Consider the following 14,406-nt stretch of genomic DNA (forward strand, 5'->3'; position numbering starts at 1 on the left):
ACGGAACCAGATAGTGCTGAACGGACTCTGTTGACTATAATGGGGTCCATTTGGTTTCTGGTATATTGCTGGACATGACAGAATGAAATAGCAATGCAGGCCGCACTATTTTGCCCTTTTTTTGCAAAAATTGGCAATGGAGGTTCTGAACAGAACTTTCAATGCTGATGTGAACGAGCCCCTACAATGGCAGACAAATAGGTTGCCATCTAGTAAAAGCTGAACAGAGTTTTAACAAGAACCCGGTGTTTAATCGTGACTTTTTATTGCTAGGGGAAATGCCTTTTAAAGAGAGATTCCCAAAATTGACTTTTATCACCAACCGCTGAGTCCCCTACCGATCCCAAGAACGGAAGTCCATGCCCCCCTCTTCTCCTCACTGCACCTCAACAGCAAGGAGGAAACTGAATGGAGTGTCAGTCAAGCATGCACAATGCCGCTCTAGTCATCTTCGATGGGACTACCGGAGACAGTCAAGCGCTTGTGCCCGGCTGCTTTGGTCAACCCCATTTAAATGAATGGAGCAGCACTGCGCATGCTCGACTGCCACCCTATTTAATACTTCTCACTGATGGGAGGTACAGTGAGCCTGCAATGTGGAAGGTAGGGGGACATGGGAGCCCATTCTTGAGATCTGTGCGCATCTCAGCGGTGACACCCCCACTCATCATACTTTTATCACCTACCCTGTGGATAGGTGATAAAATTTGATTTGGGGAATATCCCTTTAAGGGGATATTCTGGAACTTGGATAAATGATATCACGTCCATTGGTTCTGTTACTGCATGCACATATATATGGTTGTGGCATTGGAGCCCATGGGCGATGTATAGTGGTAGTGCCCATGGGTTACATCTATTATGACACTGGCTGCGAAGTTTAGGCAGAGGGCAGAATCCCCAAATACATTACACTGAAGTCTGAGTCTGGTCCCAGAACACCCCTTTTAAGGCATACCACACCTGATACTTAACCTTGTAAGTACACGGTCTGTAATAAGAGGCATGAGCAATCCAAAGTGTACAAATAGATATATAAATAACTGTAGGTAGCTGTAATAATGTACATTGTATGTGTGGTCACTGCTTGTAGCTCACAGCGCTTGTCTTCAGCGATGTTCACAACTGTACATACATGTAAAACTCAACCATGTATAAAAAAGAAGGCAAAAAAGAAATGTGAAGTATTACTATTTATTATAAGCCTGTTATTGTATCATAGGTTCTTTTTTCGGTGGGGAGGGGAGAACCAGGTGACTCCCCCCCCAGACCCAAAATTCACAATGGCAATGTAACACCAAATGACTGTTTTGCGCTAAAAATGATGGCGAAATTGATTTTCCTAATAAACTTGCTGGTACAAGACACGGTGATGGACTCATGTCTCTCTGTAACTGGTGATAGAAGTCAATGTTCTTAAATTTAATCCAGGCCATCAGTTGGGGAGAAAATCACTAAAGGTCAAGTCAGTGGATATACAAGGTCTGCTGACCTGTCTGGTTTAGCAAATACTTACATTCCCCATTAAATCACAATTCTGAAACAAAATTCTCTAACGCTATATAGTACCGTTCTTCTGTAATTATCTGTGGACTAACTAAGGATTTATCCTCCAAGGTTATTCTTCTAATGCAAATTAAAGGGGCTTTCCAGACAGCGCTGGCTGTCAGTGCCGGGGGACAACGGGGTCGGAGCGGAAGCCACTGCTCTGACCCCTGTGTAGTGGTCAGTGCTTGTAATTGCAGGCACAGCTCTCATTGAAATCAGTGGAACCCCAACCTGCAATTACAATTGATTTTAATGAGAGCTGTGTCTGCAATTATGAGCTCTGGCCACTACATAGGAGTGGGAGCAGGGGCTCCGACTCCTGTGGAAGATCTGAGGAAGAACCCTGCGTAGGTTCGAAAGCTCGCTATAACATCATGTATTTTTGTTAGCCATTAAAAGGTATCATATCTACAAGATTACTTGGTTTCTCTTACTGAGAACAATCACACATGGCTTTTAAGGTCCCATTGAAAACAATGGGCGAGGCGATCCGAGGGAACGCCCAAAGATAGACGGTATTTAATTTCCGTGCGAGTTTTGTGTGCATCACACAAAACTTACACAAGAATACCGCTTGTGTGAATAAGTCCTTACTGAGAGCAATCACATTTTGGCACATAAGAGTCCAGTAGCGGCTCTGATTTTCTGTTTTTATGCAGTGCTTATGATGTTGAAGAAGATTTTTCATTGTCATCTCTAATGGTGAAACATGGCAACACATCTACAGATCCTCCTGACTCCAAGAGAAATTACATGACTTTGTTATTAAGTATCTTGCTGGTAAGCAACTTGTTTGGTATTTAATTTTCCTTCAATGTTCTCTATTAAGACTGCGATGCTGTCTGACTGATCATCTCTTGCCAGCTGTTCGGTCATCGGAAGCAGTTTTTTCCCCCATTCACTGGCCTGCAAAAAAACAAAACCATATATTATGATGCAGCTTTCTGGCCGGGTGCCTCATATATTTTTTAAGTGTACCTGAGTTTTTAACAAATTTTCAACCAGGTTCCCCTTACCCCTGATTTGCTGCTGTCTGCACCCTGTTTCATGTCTGTAAGTTCTGATTTTCAGCACTTCCCCATTTTTCTGTTCTGCAGTTTGCAATCCACTTTCAGGAAGGGTGTGTGTAGAAAGCTTAGCATTCTGCCAGTAGTTCACTGTCCTTACTTCCTTGCCCTTAACTTGCCATGCTGCATTGCACTGTCCCTGGTTCAATCAGCAGGTATGCAGAATATGAATGCCTGTCCCTCTGCTTTCCCAGGAGGATTCAGGCATTCAGAGACATTCTGTCCAAATATTTAGTAAACCCTATAATGTGTGTGTACAGACACCCACCCACATGCTGTATCAGCAGGAGTGGCGGAGACTATAGAAATCAGAGTGTCTGCAGATCTGTCAGCCTGCAAGTGCACAAGAGCTTCCTGTGAAGATAGCCCCTCCCCATGTTGCTATGGAAATGTCCATGTGTCCTTATTACTACAGAAGATCTGTACCTAATGACAGAGAGTGGATTGCAGAAAAGCTGGAATGGTGACCCCTAGTGGCAGCCACCTCAAACATGATTTACAGTGGTAAAGCAAAAACATTTTTAATGCAAGTATATTACAGAAATGATGAGACTAACATAAGCCAGTATAGGAGCATAGGTTGTCTGCAGAGTTAGTGCCTCTTTAAGGCTTCTACCATATTAACAGTATTTGCCCGTAAATACACGCCAGCGCTGAGAAGGGCAGTGCTTGGACCCATATTTATACACACATCAAATCTGACATCCTAAATGACTTCTCAGCAAGTAGGATGAGAATTTGGATGTAGAAAACTATCTCACAAATTGCCTCTAGTTAACAATAACTTTTGCCAGTGAGTCCTATGAATTTGCAAAGATCCTTTGAAACACCCACCTTATTAAAATCCCTGCTGAGGAAGAACAGCATAGTCAGAGCATGCAGGATCTTCGCCATCTTGTTCGGTTCCTTCTTTGGCGCCTGTTCGCGTATGTCATATATAGCACTGAGTATCTGGAGTGCTTCAGCTTCTTGGTTTTCATCTATAGAAAGAAAGGAATAAAGAAATCAGGTTGTGTGATAACTGGCCCTTTCTTGAAAGGAGCATCCCTGTATGTAACCATCAGAGAGCAAATATGCTCTCTGATTGATAGCGGGTGATCTCAGATTAGACCCGGGATGGCAGCATAAAATCATGTGACACGTTTTCGGTTCAGTTTCAATGTGAATTCACATTACAATAGAAAATAGTGTAATCCGAATGACTTCCAATGAGTCTTAGTCATCGGTGCTAGACTAGCCGGGACCAGGATTTCAATAATTGGCAAGCTTGTGGGGTTTTTCCTATGCAACTCTGTTGAGAGTATACCGAGAATGGTGTGTCGACTAAAAACATCCAGTGAAAAGGGATCCTGTAAACGTTAACAACAAGCTGACAAAAGGGGTCAGAGGAGGATATCAAGAATCATTTTGATTAAAGGGCGCTGCACAGTCATGCTAACTGCAGCTAAATACAATGCTGGTGCTGCGGCTAAAGTGTCAGAATACACAACTCGACCAGTTCTAGCGCCATTCTGTGTAGGAGAAACAGGAAGGCAAGACTCCAGAGGACAAAAGAGCACAAATTGGATTGGAGAAGAACATCAACTGGTCAGATAAATCCAGATTTCTGTTGCACCATGCTGATGAGAGGGTTTGGTGCATGAATCGGTGAACCCTTCCTGTCAGGAGCCAACAGCTCAGGCTGTGGCAGTGGAGTAATGGTCCTTAAAAAGACATACCTAAATATTCCTGATCAGCATCATCAAACCAAACAGTGACGCTTCTCAAAGATGCTTGTATTTGAACTTCCACCAGTCTGCTGAGATGAGTATGCCATATGTCAGTGACCTGAAAAACAAATAACCCAACACATATAAGACACCGCTTGGTATACAGTGCGAGGTTATGTATAATATACGTATGTTCCTGTCCAGTACTGTGGCCAAACATGGAGGTAAAGTATGCGGACCAGCAAAGTCTGACTATATACTATAGTCCAGACTATCGGAATGTCCGTTCTTGAGTTGTCTTCTTGTACTTTAAAGTAACCCTCCGGTTTTCAGACAAGATTCTGTCATGGAACAAGACGGGAAAGTGCGTATATTACCTGCAGTTCTTCTCTGCCGTTGCTCTGATCCACTGGTTCTAGGCCTTGGTTTCAGCCGTCCAATATGACCATGGCAATTTTCCTACTACGTAGTGCATACTGTGCACTGCTCTCTAATTTGCAGATACTGATCACATGATCATCGGTGGCCAATCAGAGAGTAGAGTGTATGGTAGTCTAACACTACCATTGCATTGTGAGGATTAGGTAGTCTAAAGATTGTATCAGCCATCTTGGACAGCTAAAAAGGGTGCTGATCCAGCGGCTAAAAGCAAAGGCAGATAAGAACAATTACAGGTAGTGTACCCCTCTCAGGCTTTAGTCCTGGAACAGAATATTGTCCTGAAATAGCTTTAAAGAGGATTTCCATGACTGAACTATTGATAACTTAAAGGTCAGCTGATCACCAAGGAGCGACGCTAGTGTATGAAGCAAATATTTTGCTGGAAACACACAGCTCTGTATGCACTGCAGTGGCCAGGATGGTATTGCAGGCACTGTGCCCATTTAGGTAAATGGGAACTGTGATTGCAATACGATCTTGGTGTGTATGGAGCTGTGTGGATGGCAATCCAGGTCTATATGCCTTAATAGGCTGATGTCATAGAGGAAGGTCCTCTGCCCGTAACTAGCCTCCATGTGCCAGAAGAGAGAAGCACTGTGTATGCGTGCCTCCTGCTCTGGCAGACTTCGCTTATCTATGCATTACATAGGCTGCCATTCATTTGACATGTATGCCTGGATGCAGCTTCCATGGGCAACAATAGTTGATTGCTGGAAATCAGAGCAGCCAGATTGTCCCACTTCTAGTTGTCTTGCTACAGGAAGCAGACAGCTCTGTACATCGCACAGTGGCCCAAGGTTGGTACTGCAGGCTGAGAAATCCTATTGAAGTGAATGCAACTCTGCTTGCAGTACCAACCCAGGCCACTGTGCAATGTACGGAGCAATTTAAGCAATAAATTAAGGCTATGCAGACTTCATTTTAAATAGCATTTGTCTTTGTGTAAGAACTCCTTTAATTTTATCAATTTTTTGGAGAAAGCTGGATGACAACCAACATGGTAGCCAATAAACCATCTACAGATGATATTACTCAGCTTTCCCACACCCCTGAACGACAAATCTGTCTAGTTACAGAGTGATATCTTTCTCTGCTGTTGCATATCCGATCAGATTTTCCATTCAGGGTTTTGTTTATGTACAAACAAGCGCCTGAAAACGATCTTTAGTATTAATTGTTAAGGCAACAAAGTGACATACCTCAGAATACAGAGAATCAGCAATATCCATTCTATTCTGCCGGAAAAATATATTGGCCATATGGAAGAATCCTCCAGAAGTGCTGATCTGACTTGGTCCTGAGACCGTACTTGCGAAATAAACCTGGAAGAAGTAAGGCAATCTCCAGTTACTTAGCCCCCAACAGTTTAGGAGGAGCTCGGTTCATTTTGCAGGGAAAGGACATTACAGTTTTGGATGACCAGAGCTCGTTCTACTACAAATGGTTGCAGCTCCGGTGCTATTAGTGTGACCACCATACTTTTGGGGTCATTTTAACCCTTTCCAATCCACTGTCTGACCTCTGAAGACATTATGATTTAAGGCTGTACAGCTCCGATGTTGAAAGACGTCCGTCAGGGTTCTCTTACTGTATATTGCCAGCCTCTCTGCAGTTGGAGCCTATCCAACGTGTCACCTCAGGATACAAATTGGATTGGAAAGGGTTAAAGTCAGGATTCTCTGCTTTGAAATGATACCCAAAAGCATGTCATTAGCTCTTACAGAACTGGAACTACAGCCATTTGAAGTTGAACCGGGAATACTGACTTAAGGCCGCCTGCAGACGAGCGGGTCGGATCCGGCAGCGAGAAATCTCGCCGCGCGATCCGACCCCAGAGCCTGCAGGGACGAGCGCGTACTCACCCGCGCCTGGCGGCCCCGTCTCTTTGATGTGCCGGCTGCCGCGCAGCCGGCGCATGCGCAGACCGGAGCCGGCGGCCAGGTGAGTGCGTGCCCCGCAGAAAATTAGAACATGCCGCGGTTTGTTTGCCGCGCGAGATTTCGCGCGGCCAAACCGCGGCCGTCTGCATAGGAGTGCGTATTGTAATGCACTCCTATGCAGACTTTCAGCAGGGGAAATCCCGCGGGAAATCCCGCGGCGGGATTTCCGCTCGTCTGCAGGCGGCCTAAAGGTTGTCACTTTCAGTGTATGTGTGGAGCAGAGGGGGAGGGGAAACCAACAGCAGCAGAAGAGAAGTTCTGTTTTGGCAAGAGAAGCATATTTTGGCAAGAGAAGAGGTGAAAGAATGAGGATGGTTATAATCTAAACTTGTCCCCTGTCCCTGGGGCGGTCCCACTATTTTCCTTGTTAGGCTCTGTCAATGGAGCCAAACAGCACATATAGGCAGAGATCTGAATGTGGCTTTATTTACCCCTTTATAAAGCACTTGTGCAGCCACATCTCCATAGTACCAGTTCATGGAAAAATACATCAGAGAACTTGAAAAAGTTTATAGAAGGGCAACCAACGTAACCAACAGTACGGAAGATTTGGTTTATTTACCTGTCTGAAGAGTGATATATTTTTGGAAATATGGAAGTAGCCCCTATCAAAACCAGTGGAATGATGTATTCTTTGTACAGCGCCCACAGAAAATCTGGGTATTCCAGGCTTTTACTAATAATGACCAGCCCTCAGGATAGCTCAACAATAACTGATCAGCAGGAATCTGCTGCCTGGGATCACTGCCGATCAGCTGATCCTTTGGCCCGCAATCAGTGCAGCGGGACTGAACGTCCGCATCAGAGCTTGAAACGTAATGGACAGCTTCACTATGATTGAAATCAATGGGAGTGATGCCTTATATTACACTTTCGGCTCTGACCACCAATGCGACTGCACTGACAGCGGGCCATAGGACCAGCTGATCAGCCGGGATCCCGATATGATGGACCCCCACTGATCAACTCTTGTTAAACTCAATAGTAAATGCCCAGAATACCCCTTTATTATAAAAATTCTTTACTTACATCATTAGACAGATGTCGGAGTGACTCCTCAAATTCGCCTTTTGCTGAGTAGAGCAGTCCTAAGTTGCGGTGTAGTTTGGATCTGATGGAATTGCTGCAGTCTGTACTCTTCAGCACTGTCCAGTAGGCATGGGACAGATATTCTTCTGCCTGTGTCAGATGACCAAGACCTAATCAACCGGAGACACAAATGCAGAATAATCAACATATGGAATATACCATACAAGAATATGGAAGGACAGCTCTATCTTCCAAAAGTCAGAGGTGTAGCTCCTGGTATAGTACTGCTGTCCTCTTGGGTGGCAGAAGGGTCTGAAGGTCCCTGAAACTAACCCGACCCAAACGTGACTGTAACCTCTTGCCACTGCTGAAAGTAAAGGAACCCCAAGAAAAAAAGTAACTTTTGACATAAAAAGAGGTGTTTGATATGTTCTCCCAAACGAAGAGATAGCCATGTACAGACAGGTGTTTTGGGGTTTTTGCCCCTCATCAGTGTACACTAGGTTGTGGGGTGAGGGGTCTATGATGTAGGTCCAGAGGGGTACAGTTTCTCCTTGTAGAGACTGCCTAGTAAACATGAGGAGACTTAGAAGGTATTCTGTAGAAGGAGACACTCTATCCCTCCTGACCCATGCCATAGGCCTCTCATCTAGCCAGCCGAAACAGCTGTCTGTACATGGGTATCTCTTCCTTCAGGAGAAGACTCTGGTTTTGGCTTATATTCCTAGTCACGTTACAAGGCCTGTTAGAAGGTCGGACATTGACTTGCAGGAACTCTACTTTCTAACAGTTGGTGCTGTAAAGGCATTGTACCATCTCCCATTTTCATACTAAATTTCCCAGAGGAGCATGCATGGCCTTCTAAGGGTCCTCCACCCTACGAGGCGCTCTCCACATGGAGAAAATGCGCACTTAGATGGTATGTGACCATTTTACACAGAAGTAGACAGAAGTCGGATGGGGGCCAAAGCAAAGCATGCATCCCGAACAAATTGGAAAACCAAATGGTTGGTACTGTTGAGGAAAGTGATTGGCTGCAGCGCTGAGATGGCATATGACCATTTTACACAGAAGAGGCCGGAAGAGTCCAGAGCGGCAGGGAACCAATAGTGTGAGTAGAAGTGTGTTATATAAGAGCAACCAGACTTTTAGGATACTTTTTCCTCCACTGGAAACCCCTTTAGCTGTGAACTGTAAAAGCGATACAAGACTTTTGACTCACATATATGAGGTAGCAGCGGTCGCCATGTGCAAGGCCCCACCATTCATCTTCAATGGCAATTCCGAGATAGTTGAGCGGCAAACACTTGGGTATTTCTGTCAGCCCTATTGAAATTAATGGAGTGCTGAAGGCTCATGATTGGCCAATGCTCCATTCAATGTGATGTCACTGCGGGTGGGGGAAGCATGCAACAGATGAGGGGGACACAGGACCCCCATTCTCAGGATTGGTGGGGGTTTCAGTGGTGATCAAGAAGTTATGCTCTCCTGTGGATAGGATGTGGCTTCTTCTACAACCATGTAATGCTAACTCTGGACCAGGGCTCCCCAACATCACAGGCCATTTCTAGTACTGCTGTCCTCTTATGGGGGATGCTTAACCCCTGCAAGCACCAGAATCCAGATACCTGTATACTGCAACCTCTAAATCCCCAAGAGCTATGTCACAGTTTACAACCAAAGCTGCAAGTAATCACAGCACCGGCTACCACTTACCAATGTTGGCTTCAGCGAGGATGAGGTAGACCTGTACTAACTCCACAGACCTCAGTCCATACACATCCACACTGAAAGACAGGGAATGGGTGGCGGCAGGGATGGCGTCCACGTGGCGTCCTTCATACAGGAGTCTCTGAGCTTCCTTAGTAGTCAGTTCAATTAAATGTTTCTGTAGAGGTAAAACTACCTTGTCATTCGCTGCGTCACTGTCACATTGTATCACTCCCCTAATGAGAAGGCATCATCAATTCTTGCACAGTGATATTCCTCAACTCTGATAATCCAGAAAGTCTGATAATCCGGTATTTGTTTCCATCCCAGCACTGCAATATAATATGGCATTTAAAGGGAATCTGGCAGTTCGATCGTGCTGTCCAAACTGCGGGCATCGTGTTATAGAGCAGGAGGAGCTGAACAGATATATATATATATAGTTTTATGGGGAGAGATTCAGTATAACCTGTATTTTATTAATTTAACCCTCTGCACATCCTGAGCTGAACAGTCCAAATGGCGGTCCTATCAGTGATTGACAGCCACCCCTGTATGTACAGTCATACACAGATAGCAGTCCCCTAGTAGGGGACTTGAACCTGTGATGATCTGATCGCACTGATAATACACTGAAGTACTTCTGTACTGCAGTGCATTATCCCTAATCATAGCGATCACAGGCCATGGCAACCCGTCGGTTACATGGTGGAGGGTAGGTGATATCACAGAAGGAGCGCCCTCCCTCTGTGAACTCTTTATATTCCGTAATCAACATTAATCGTGACATGTAAAAGGTTAACAGTAGGGATCGGTGCCCTCAACGATCCCCGTTGTTCTAGCAGGAGGCCAGCTGTCAGCCACTGTGGATGGCACAAGTTTAGCTTCTTATCCATATAGCATAAATGTACACCCATTCACTTCTCAGCCAGGGTGTACATTTATACCCTATGGTGGAAAGGCTTTACAGGGCTTCTACAGACTTGTACTAGATAGGTCATCAATAGTTGATCGGCAAGGGTTCGCTACTCTACATATTAGCCGATCCTGGAGCATGTTGTTAGTGTGAACAGTGCTGGAAGAAGAATGTGTTGTCCATGCTGCAGTGGCCTGGTCTGGTAATGCAGGTACAGCTCCCATTGAATTTAATGGGAGCTGTGTGTGTACATTACCAAACCGGGATGCTGCAATATTGACAGCTCTATCCGCTTCCAGCTCTGTCCGCACTAACAATATGCCCCAAGATCAGACAGTGGGTGTGAGGATTAGCTGACTGGCAGGGATCTCGAGAAGTGAACCGCCACTGATCCTGAGGATAGGTCATCAATAATAAAACTCCCAGACAATCCTTTTAAGTTTAAAGCTAGCTATACAAATCTGTATTCAGCAAGCTCCCCCAAGTGGCGACTGCAGGTAGCCAGAATGCTGGCTATACAAATGGAGAAAAAGGAATAGGCTTATGAGTTCAATATAAAGTAAAATGGAGCTCCAAGCCCTATAAAATGAACACCGATGATCTGCATGAAGAATCTGGACATATGGGGGGCTTCTGTACCTTCCTCTGTAATAACTGGTCCACGGCATGAGCTCTTTCTGCCGCAGAATTCAAGAAAGGGGCTGGAGTTCGGACCGGGATCAGCAGTTGGCATATCTTCTCGTGAATACTCGTCCAGTCTGTTCGCTGGTGCCCCACGTCACTGGTGAAAAGAGCAATATCAATTTATGTATTATTTATCAACTAGTCTTATTGTACAATGAAGTAACGGTGGCGAAAGTACATGGTAGGATGTCCCAAGGCACCTATGAGAATAAGGCTCAAGGAGTTCCATACTGCTGTCAATATACACTAAAACCACTCACAGGAGAAGTGAAGAACATTAATTCATTTCAATGAGAACTTGGCCTGCAATACCAATTCTGGCCACTGCAGTGGGAACGGAGCTGTATGCTTCATGCCGAAACCAGCTCAGTGCACAAATGCACAGCTGATTAGCAGAGGCCCTGGGCAGCGGACCCCCGCTGCTCTTCTATAGATGGCCAATCCTGTAGATAGGTTATCAATAGTTTACAACTTGACAACCCCTTTAATGTGTAACATCATATATAATGTCTTCCTATGGGAAGCATGCAATTTTATACATACACAATATTTCAATAGCTAAAACATATCCACTTGTGATTTCACATATACAATGCTCTACATAGAAAATTCTGATAGTCTATGGGAGGGAATACAACAATATTCATTTCTTTAACTCTGTCAGACAAACTTTTTGAACACTGGAACAGATTTCATTGTTCTAAGGCTGCAAACATAAAAGGGTTGTTTGCCCATTTTTTCACTGATGACCTACCCTATGGATAGGTCATCAGCAGTTGATGGACGGGGGTCTTCAGCTCGAGATCCCTGTCCATCAGCTGATCGTCTGACCCGCATGTCTAGTGCAGATGGTGAGACGTGGTCATCAGCGGACAGGGGAGGGTGTGCCGGCACCGGCTTCACTCCCATTGCAATCACTGGTAGAGCAGCGCAGCTATGGCAGTTCCTGCTTCTCTGCTGGTCATGACTGGATGATAAAATGGTCATCAGTGAAAAAATGAGCAGAGAACCCATTAGCTTGAGCAACCGGTGTCAGGCAGCTGCTGCCAAGGTAAATAGGATCATGAAGAGGTCTAGGGGCACATGATGAGTACATTGTTCTTCCTCTTCACAATGAAAAAAGGTTTGGTACTGTGTTGCTAATAGTGGAAAATGTGATTGTTCTCAGCAAGAGAAACCAAGTAATCTTGTAGATATGATACCTTTTAATGGCTAACAAAAATACATGATGTTATAGTGAGCTTTCGACCCTACGTAGGGTTCAATGAAATCGATTCGAGGAGGCCTGCATATTTATACACACATACGAATGTGATTAATACTACAACGGAAATACAAACATCTTGAAAAAGTCACTGATAAGGGAGTGAAGGTTTTATGGTCCCTGAATTAGTGTTAGGGGGTCACCAGGCCTGTGTGTTATCTGTGCTATAGATGTCTCATACTTCCCAGTCACGCATAAAGCCTCATGAAGAATTTAACCCTCTATTGAAAGTGTCAAAAGTTGTTAGAAATTTATATTCCCAAATTCTCCTATGGCTTTGTGACTTCAAATTGCCTTTCAGTATAATAACTTTCATATCTTCTATGTTGTGTCCATGACTAGAAAAGTGTTTGGCCACTGGAAATTCTGTCTTTCTCTGTTTAATCGTGTGGCGATGAGATCTCATCCTGGCTCTCAGTTTTTGAACCTGTTACCCCAATATAACGCCCCCCAACAGGACATTTACTGCACATGATCAGATATACAACATTAGACGTGGAACATGTGAATGTCCCCGGGATCTTATAGTCCTGCTGTGTTTTGGTGATCTGTATCCTATGCGTAGTCAGTATATGTGAGCAGGTCTTACAGCTCCTTACATTACAGGGATAAGTTCCTTTTTGTGTGTCAGATGCCTTGTGAACTCCCCCAACACTAATTCAGGGACTATAAAACCTCCACTCCCTTAGGGTGACTTAACACTGGCGAGAAAATCGCACGATTTCTCTGCGCTGCGAGAAATCCCAAAATTATGAAGCCAATGGCTCCCAATGGCTCCCTTCACATGTGTGATGTCTTATCGCTTGCGATGCAGCGTTAAAACCAAATTGCAGCATCTCCATTCTTTTTGCAATTTTGCCCATTGCTTCCATTTATTGAATGACAGCTGAGCGCTGCCTCTGATTGGTTCACAGCGCTCAGACAATCAGAGGCAGCGCTTTCAGGAGGCGGGGATTTTTCATTCCCCGGCCAGAAGAGAAGCTGAACAAGAGAGCTGGGGACCGGGAAGAAGATGCGCCGAAGATGACAGCGCTACTAAGGTGATGGATCATTATTTGTTTTTCTACAGTTATGGATTATTTTGGGGGTAGGGCTTATATTTAACCCCCACCCCTCACACTCACTCCCCCCCCCCCCCCAAATATCCTCGTCACGGAGAGAGTACCCTGCCACTGGAGAGTCCTCGACTAGGACTGGCGTCATGCACATACGCCGTCGACACAAGCTCCGTGACGGTGGAACGTATGAGAACTCATAAGAACGGATCTATTGACATTAATGGGTTCTAGTCTCTGCCTTTTACACGCATATATTTTACACGGGTAACAATATACGCAAATGGTGGGATAAAGCCCTAATACGCACAACTGCGTACTGGAACACGCTGCATATTTATCCACGTGACCGCATATCGTGCGAAGAAATGTGAATGAAGCCATTGAAATGAATGGGATCTATTCACTGCGTGCAGCGCAAAACCGGGCGTGTGAATGACCGCTCATTACCCTTGGCGCCCTCTAGTGGTCAACAGCTGTAAATTCATCTGCGTTTGAAGCTGATTGCCTGCGCCCCCCAGTGGCTGTCTGCTGGTTCGACAGCGATTTAGAGTAAAGTTGCATTTTGCCCCGGAACTGCCCGTCTCCCAGTGTACCCATGACTCCATATTTAGTCGATGAGCGGCCATATCCACCCCTGCACTACTCACCAGTAATACGTCACCTTGCAGCCGCTGCACTGCACATACGCCGGGCTGCCGCACAGCTCGCACTGCCGCTTCACCCCTTTGGGGTTAGACAGCGGGTTCACGTTGGCCATGAGACTCTAGCTGCAGCACCAAGACGTCGGTTGCTAAGGGCGCTGAGTTGGTTGCCATGTGACGTCATCAGCCAGCTTCCTTGTGACTGAAACATGGCCGTGATTGTTCGGCTGCTTGAAGCAAAGCATGCCGGGACTTGTAGTTCTAGTAGTCAATCCTTCATATCTCCTACATGATTATGACATTCGGTTATTGTGATGATTGTATACAAAAGAGAACCTCAGTGGCAACATGTTGACATAAAAATGGCATTGTGACATTTTTGCCAGCTTTTAGCAGTGA

At 45.1% G+C, this 14,406-nt stretch overlaps 1 protein-coding gene across 1 annotated transcript; it reads right to left on the reverse strand.

The window, feature by feature from the left end:
• Positions 1–1,180: 1,180 nt before the first annotated feature.
• Positions 1,181–14,330, reverse strand: ZMYND12 (zinc finger MYND-type containing 12). The gene is made up of 8 exons (XM_066606732.1): positions 14,014–14,330; positions 11,000–11,141; positions 9,451–9,622; positions 7,735–7,904; positions 5,965–6,087; positions 4,334–4,442; positions 3,450–3,595; positions 1,181–2,454 (listed from the first exon to the last, which is right to left on the reverse strand). The coding sequence occupies exons 1-8, from the start codon at positions 14,121–14,123 to the stop codon at positions 2,314–2,316; spliced, it is 1,113 nt and encodes a 370-aa protein (XP_066462829.1). The 5' UTR covers positions 14,124–14,330; the 3' UTR covers positions 1,181–2,313.
• Positions 14,331–14,406: the final 76 nt, after the last annotated feature.

The sequence above is a fragment of the Eleutherodactylus coqui genome, chromosome 6 (genome assembly GCF_035609145.1).
Source record: "Eleutherodactylus coqui strain aEleCoq1 chromosome 6, aEleCoq1.hap1, whole genome shotgun sequence".
Classification (NCBI taxonomy): Eukaryota; Metazoa; Chordata; class Amphibia; order Anura; family Eleutherodactylidae; genus Eleutherodactylus; species Eleutherodactylus coqui.

Excerpts from the sequence above, each read along its gene's own strand:
- ZMYND12 (XM_066606732.1), bottom strand. The coding sequence starts at position 14,123 with ATGGCCAACGTGAACCCGCTGTCTAACCCCAAAGGGGTGAAGCGGCAG. Across the intron at positions 11,142-14,013 it reads TGCAAGGTGACGTATTACTG|TGACGTGGGGCACCAGCGAA; the intron begins GTGAGTAGTGCA and ends TCTTTTCACCAG. Across the intron at positions 7,905-9,450 it reads CCTCGCTGAAGCCAACATTG|GTCTTGGTCATCTGACACAG; the intron begins GTAAGTGGTAGC and ends CCGGTTGATTAG.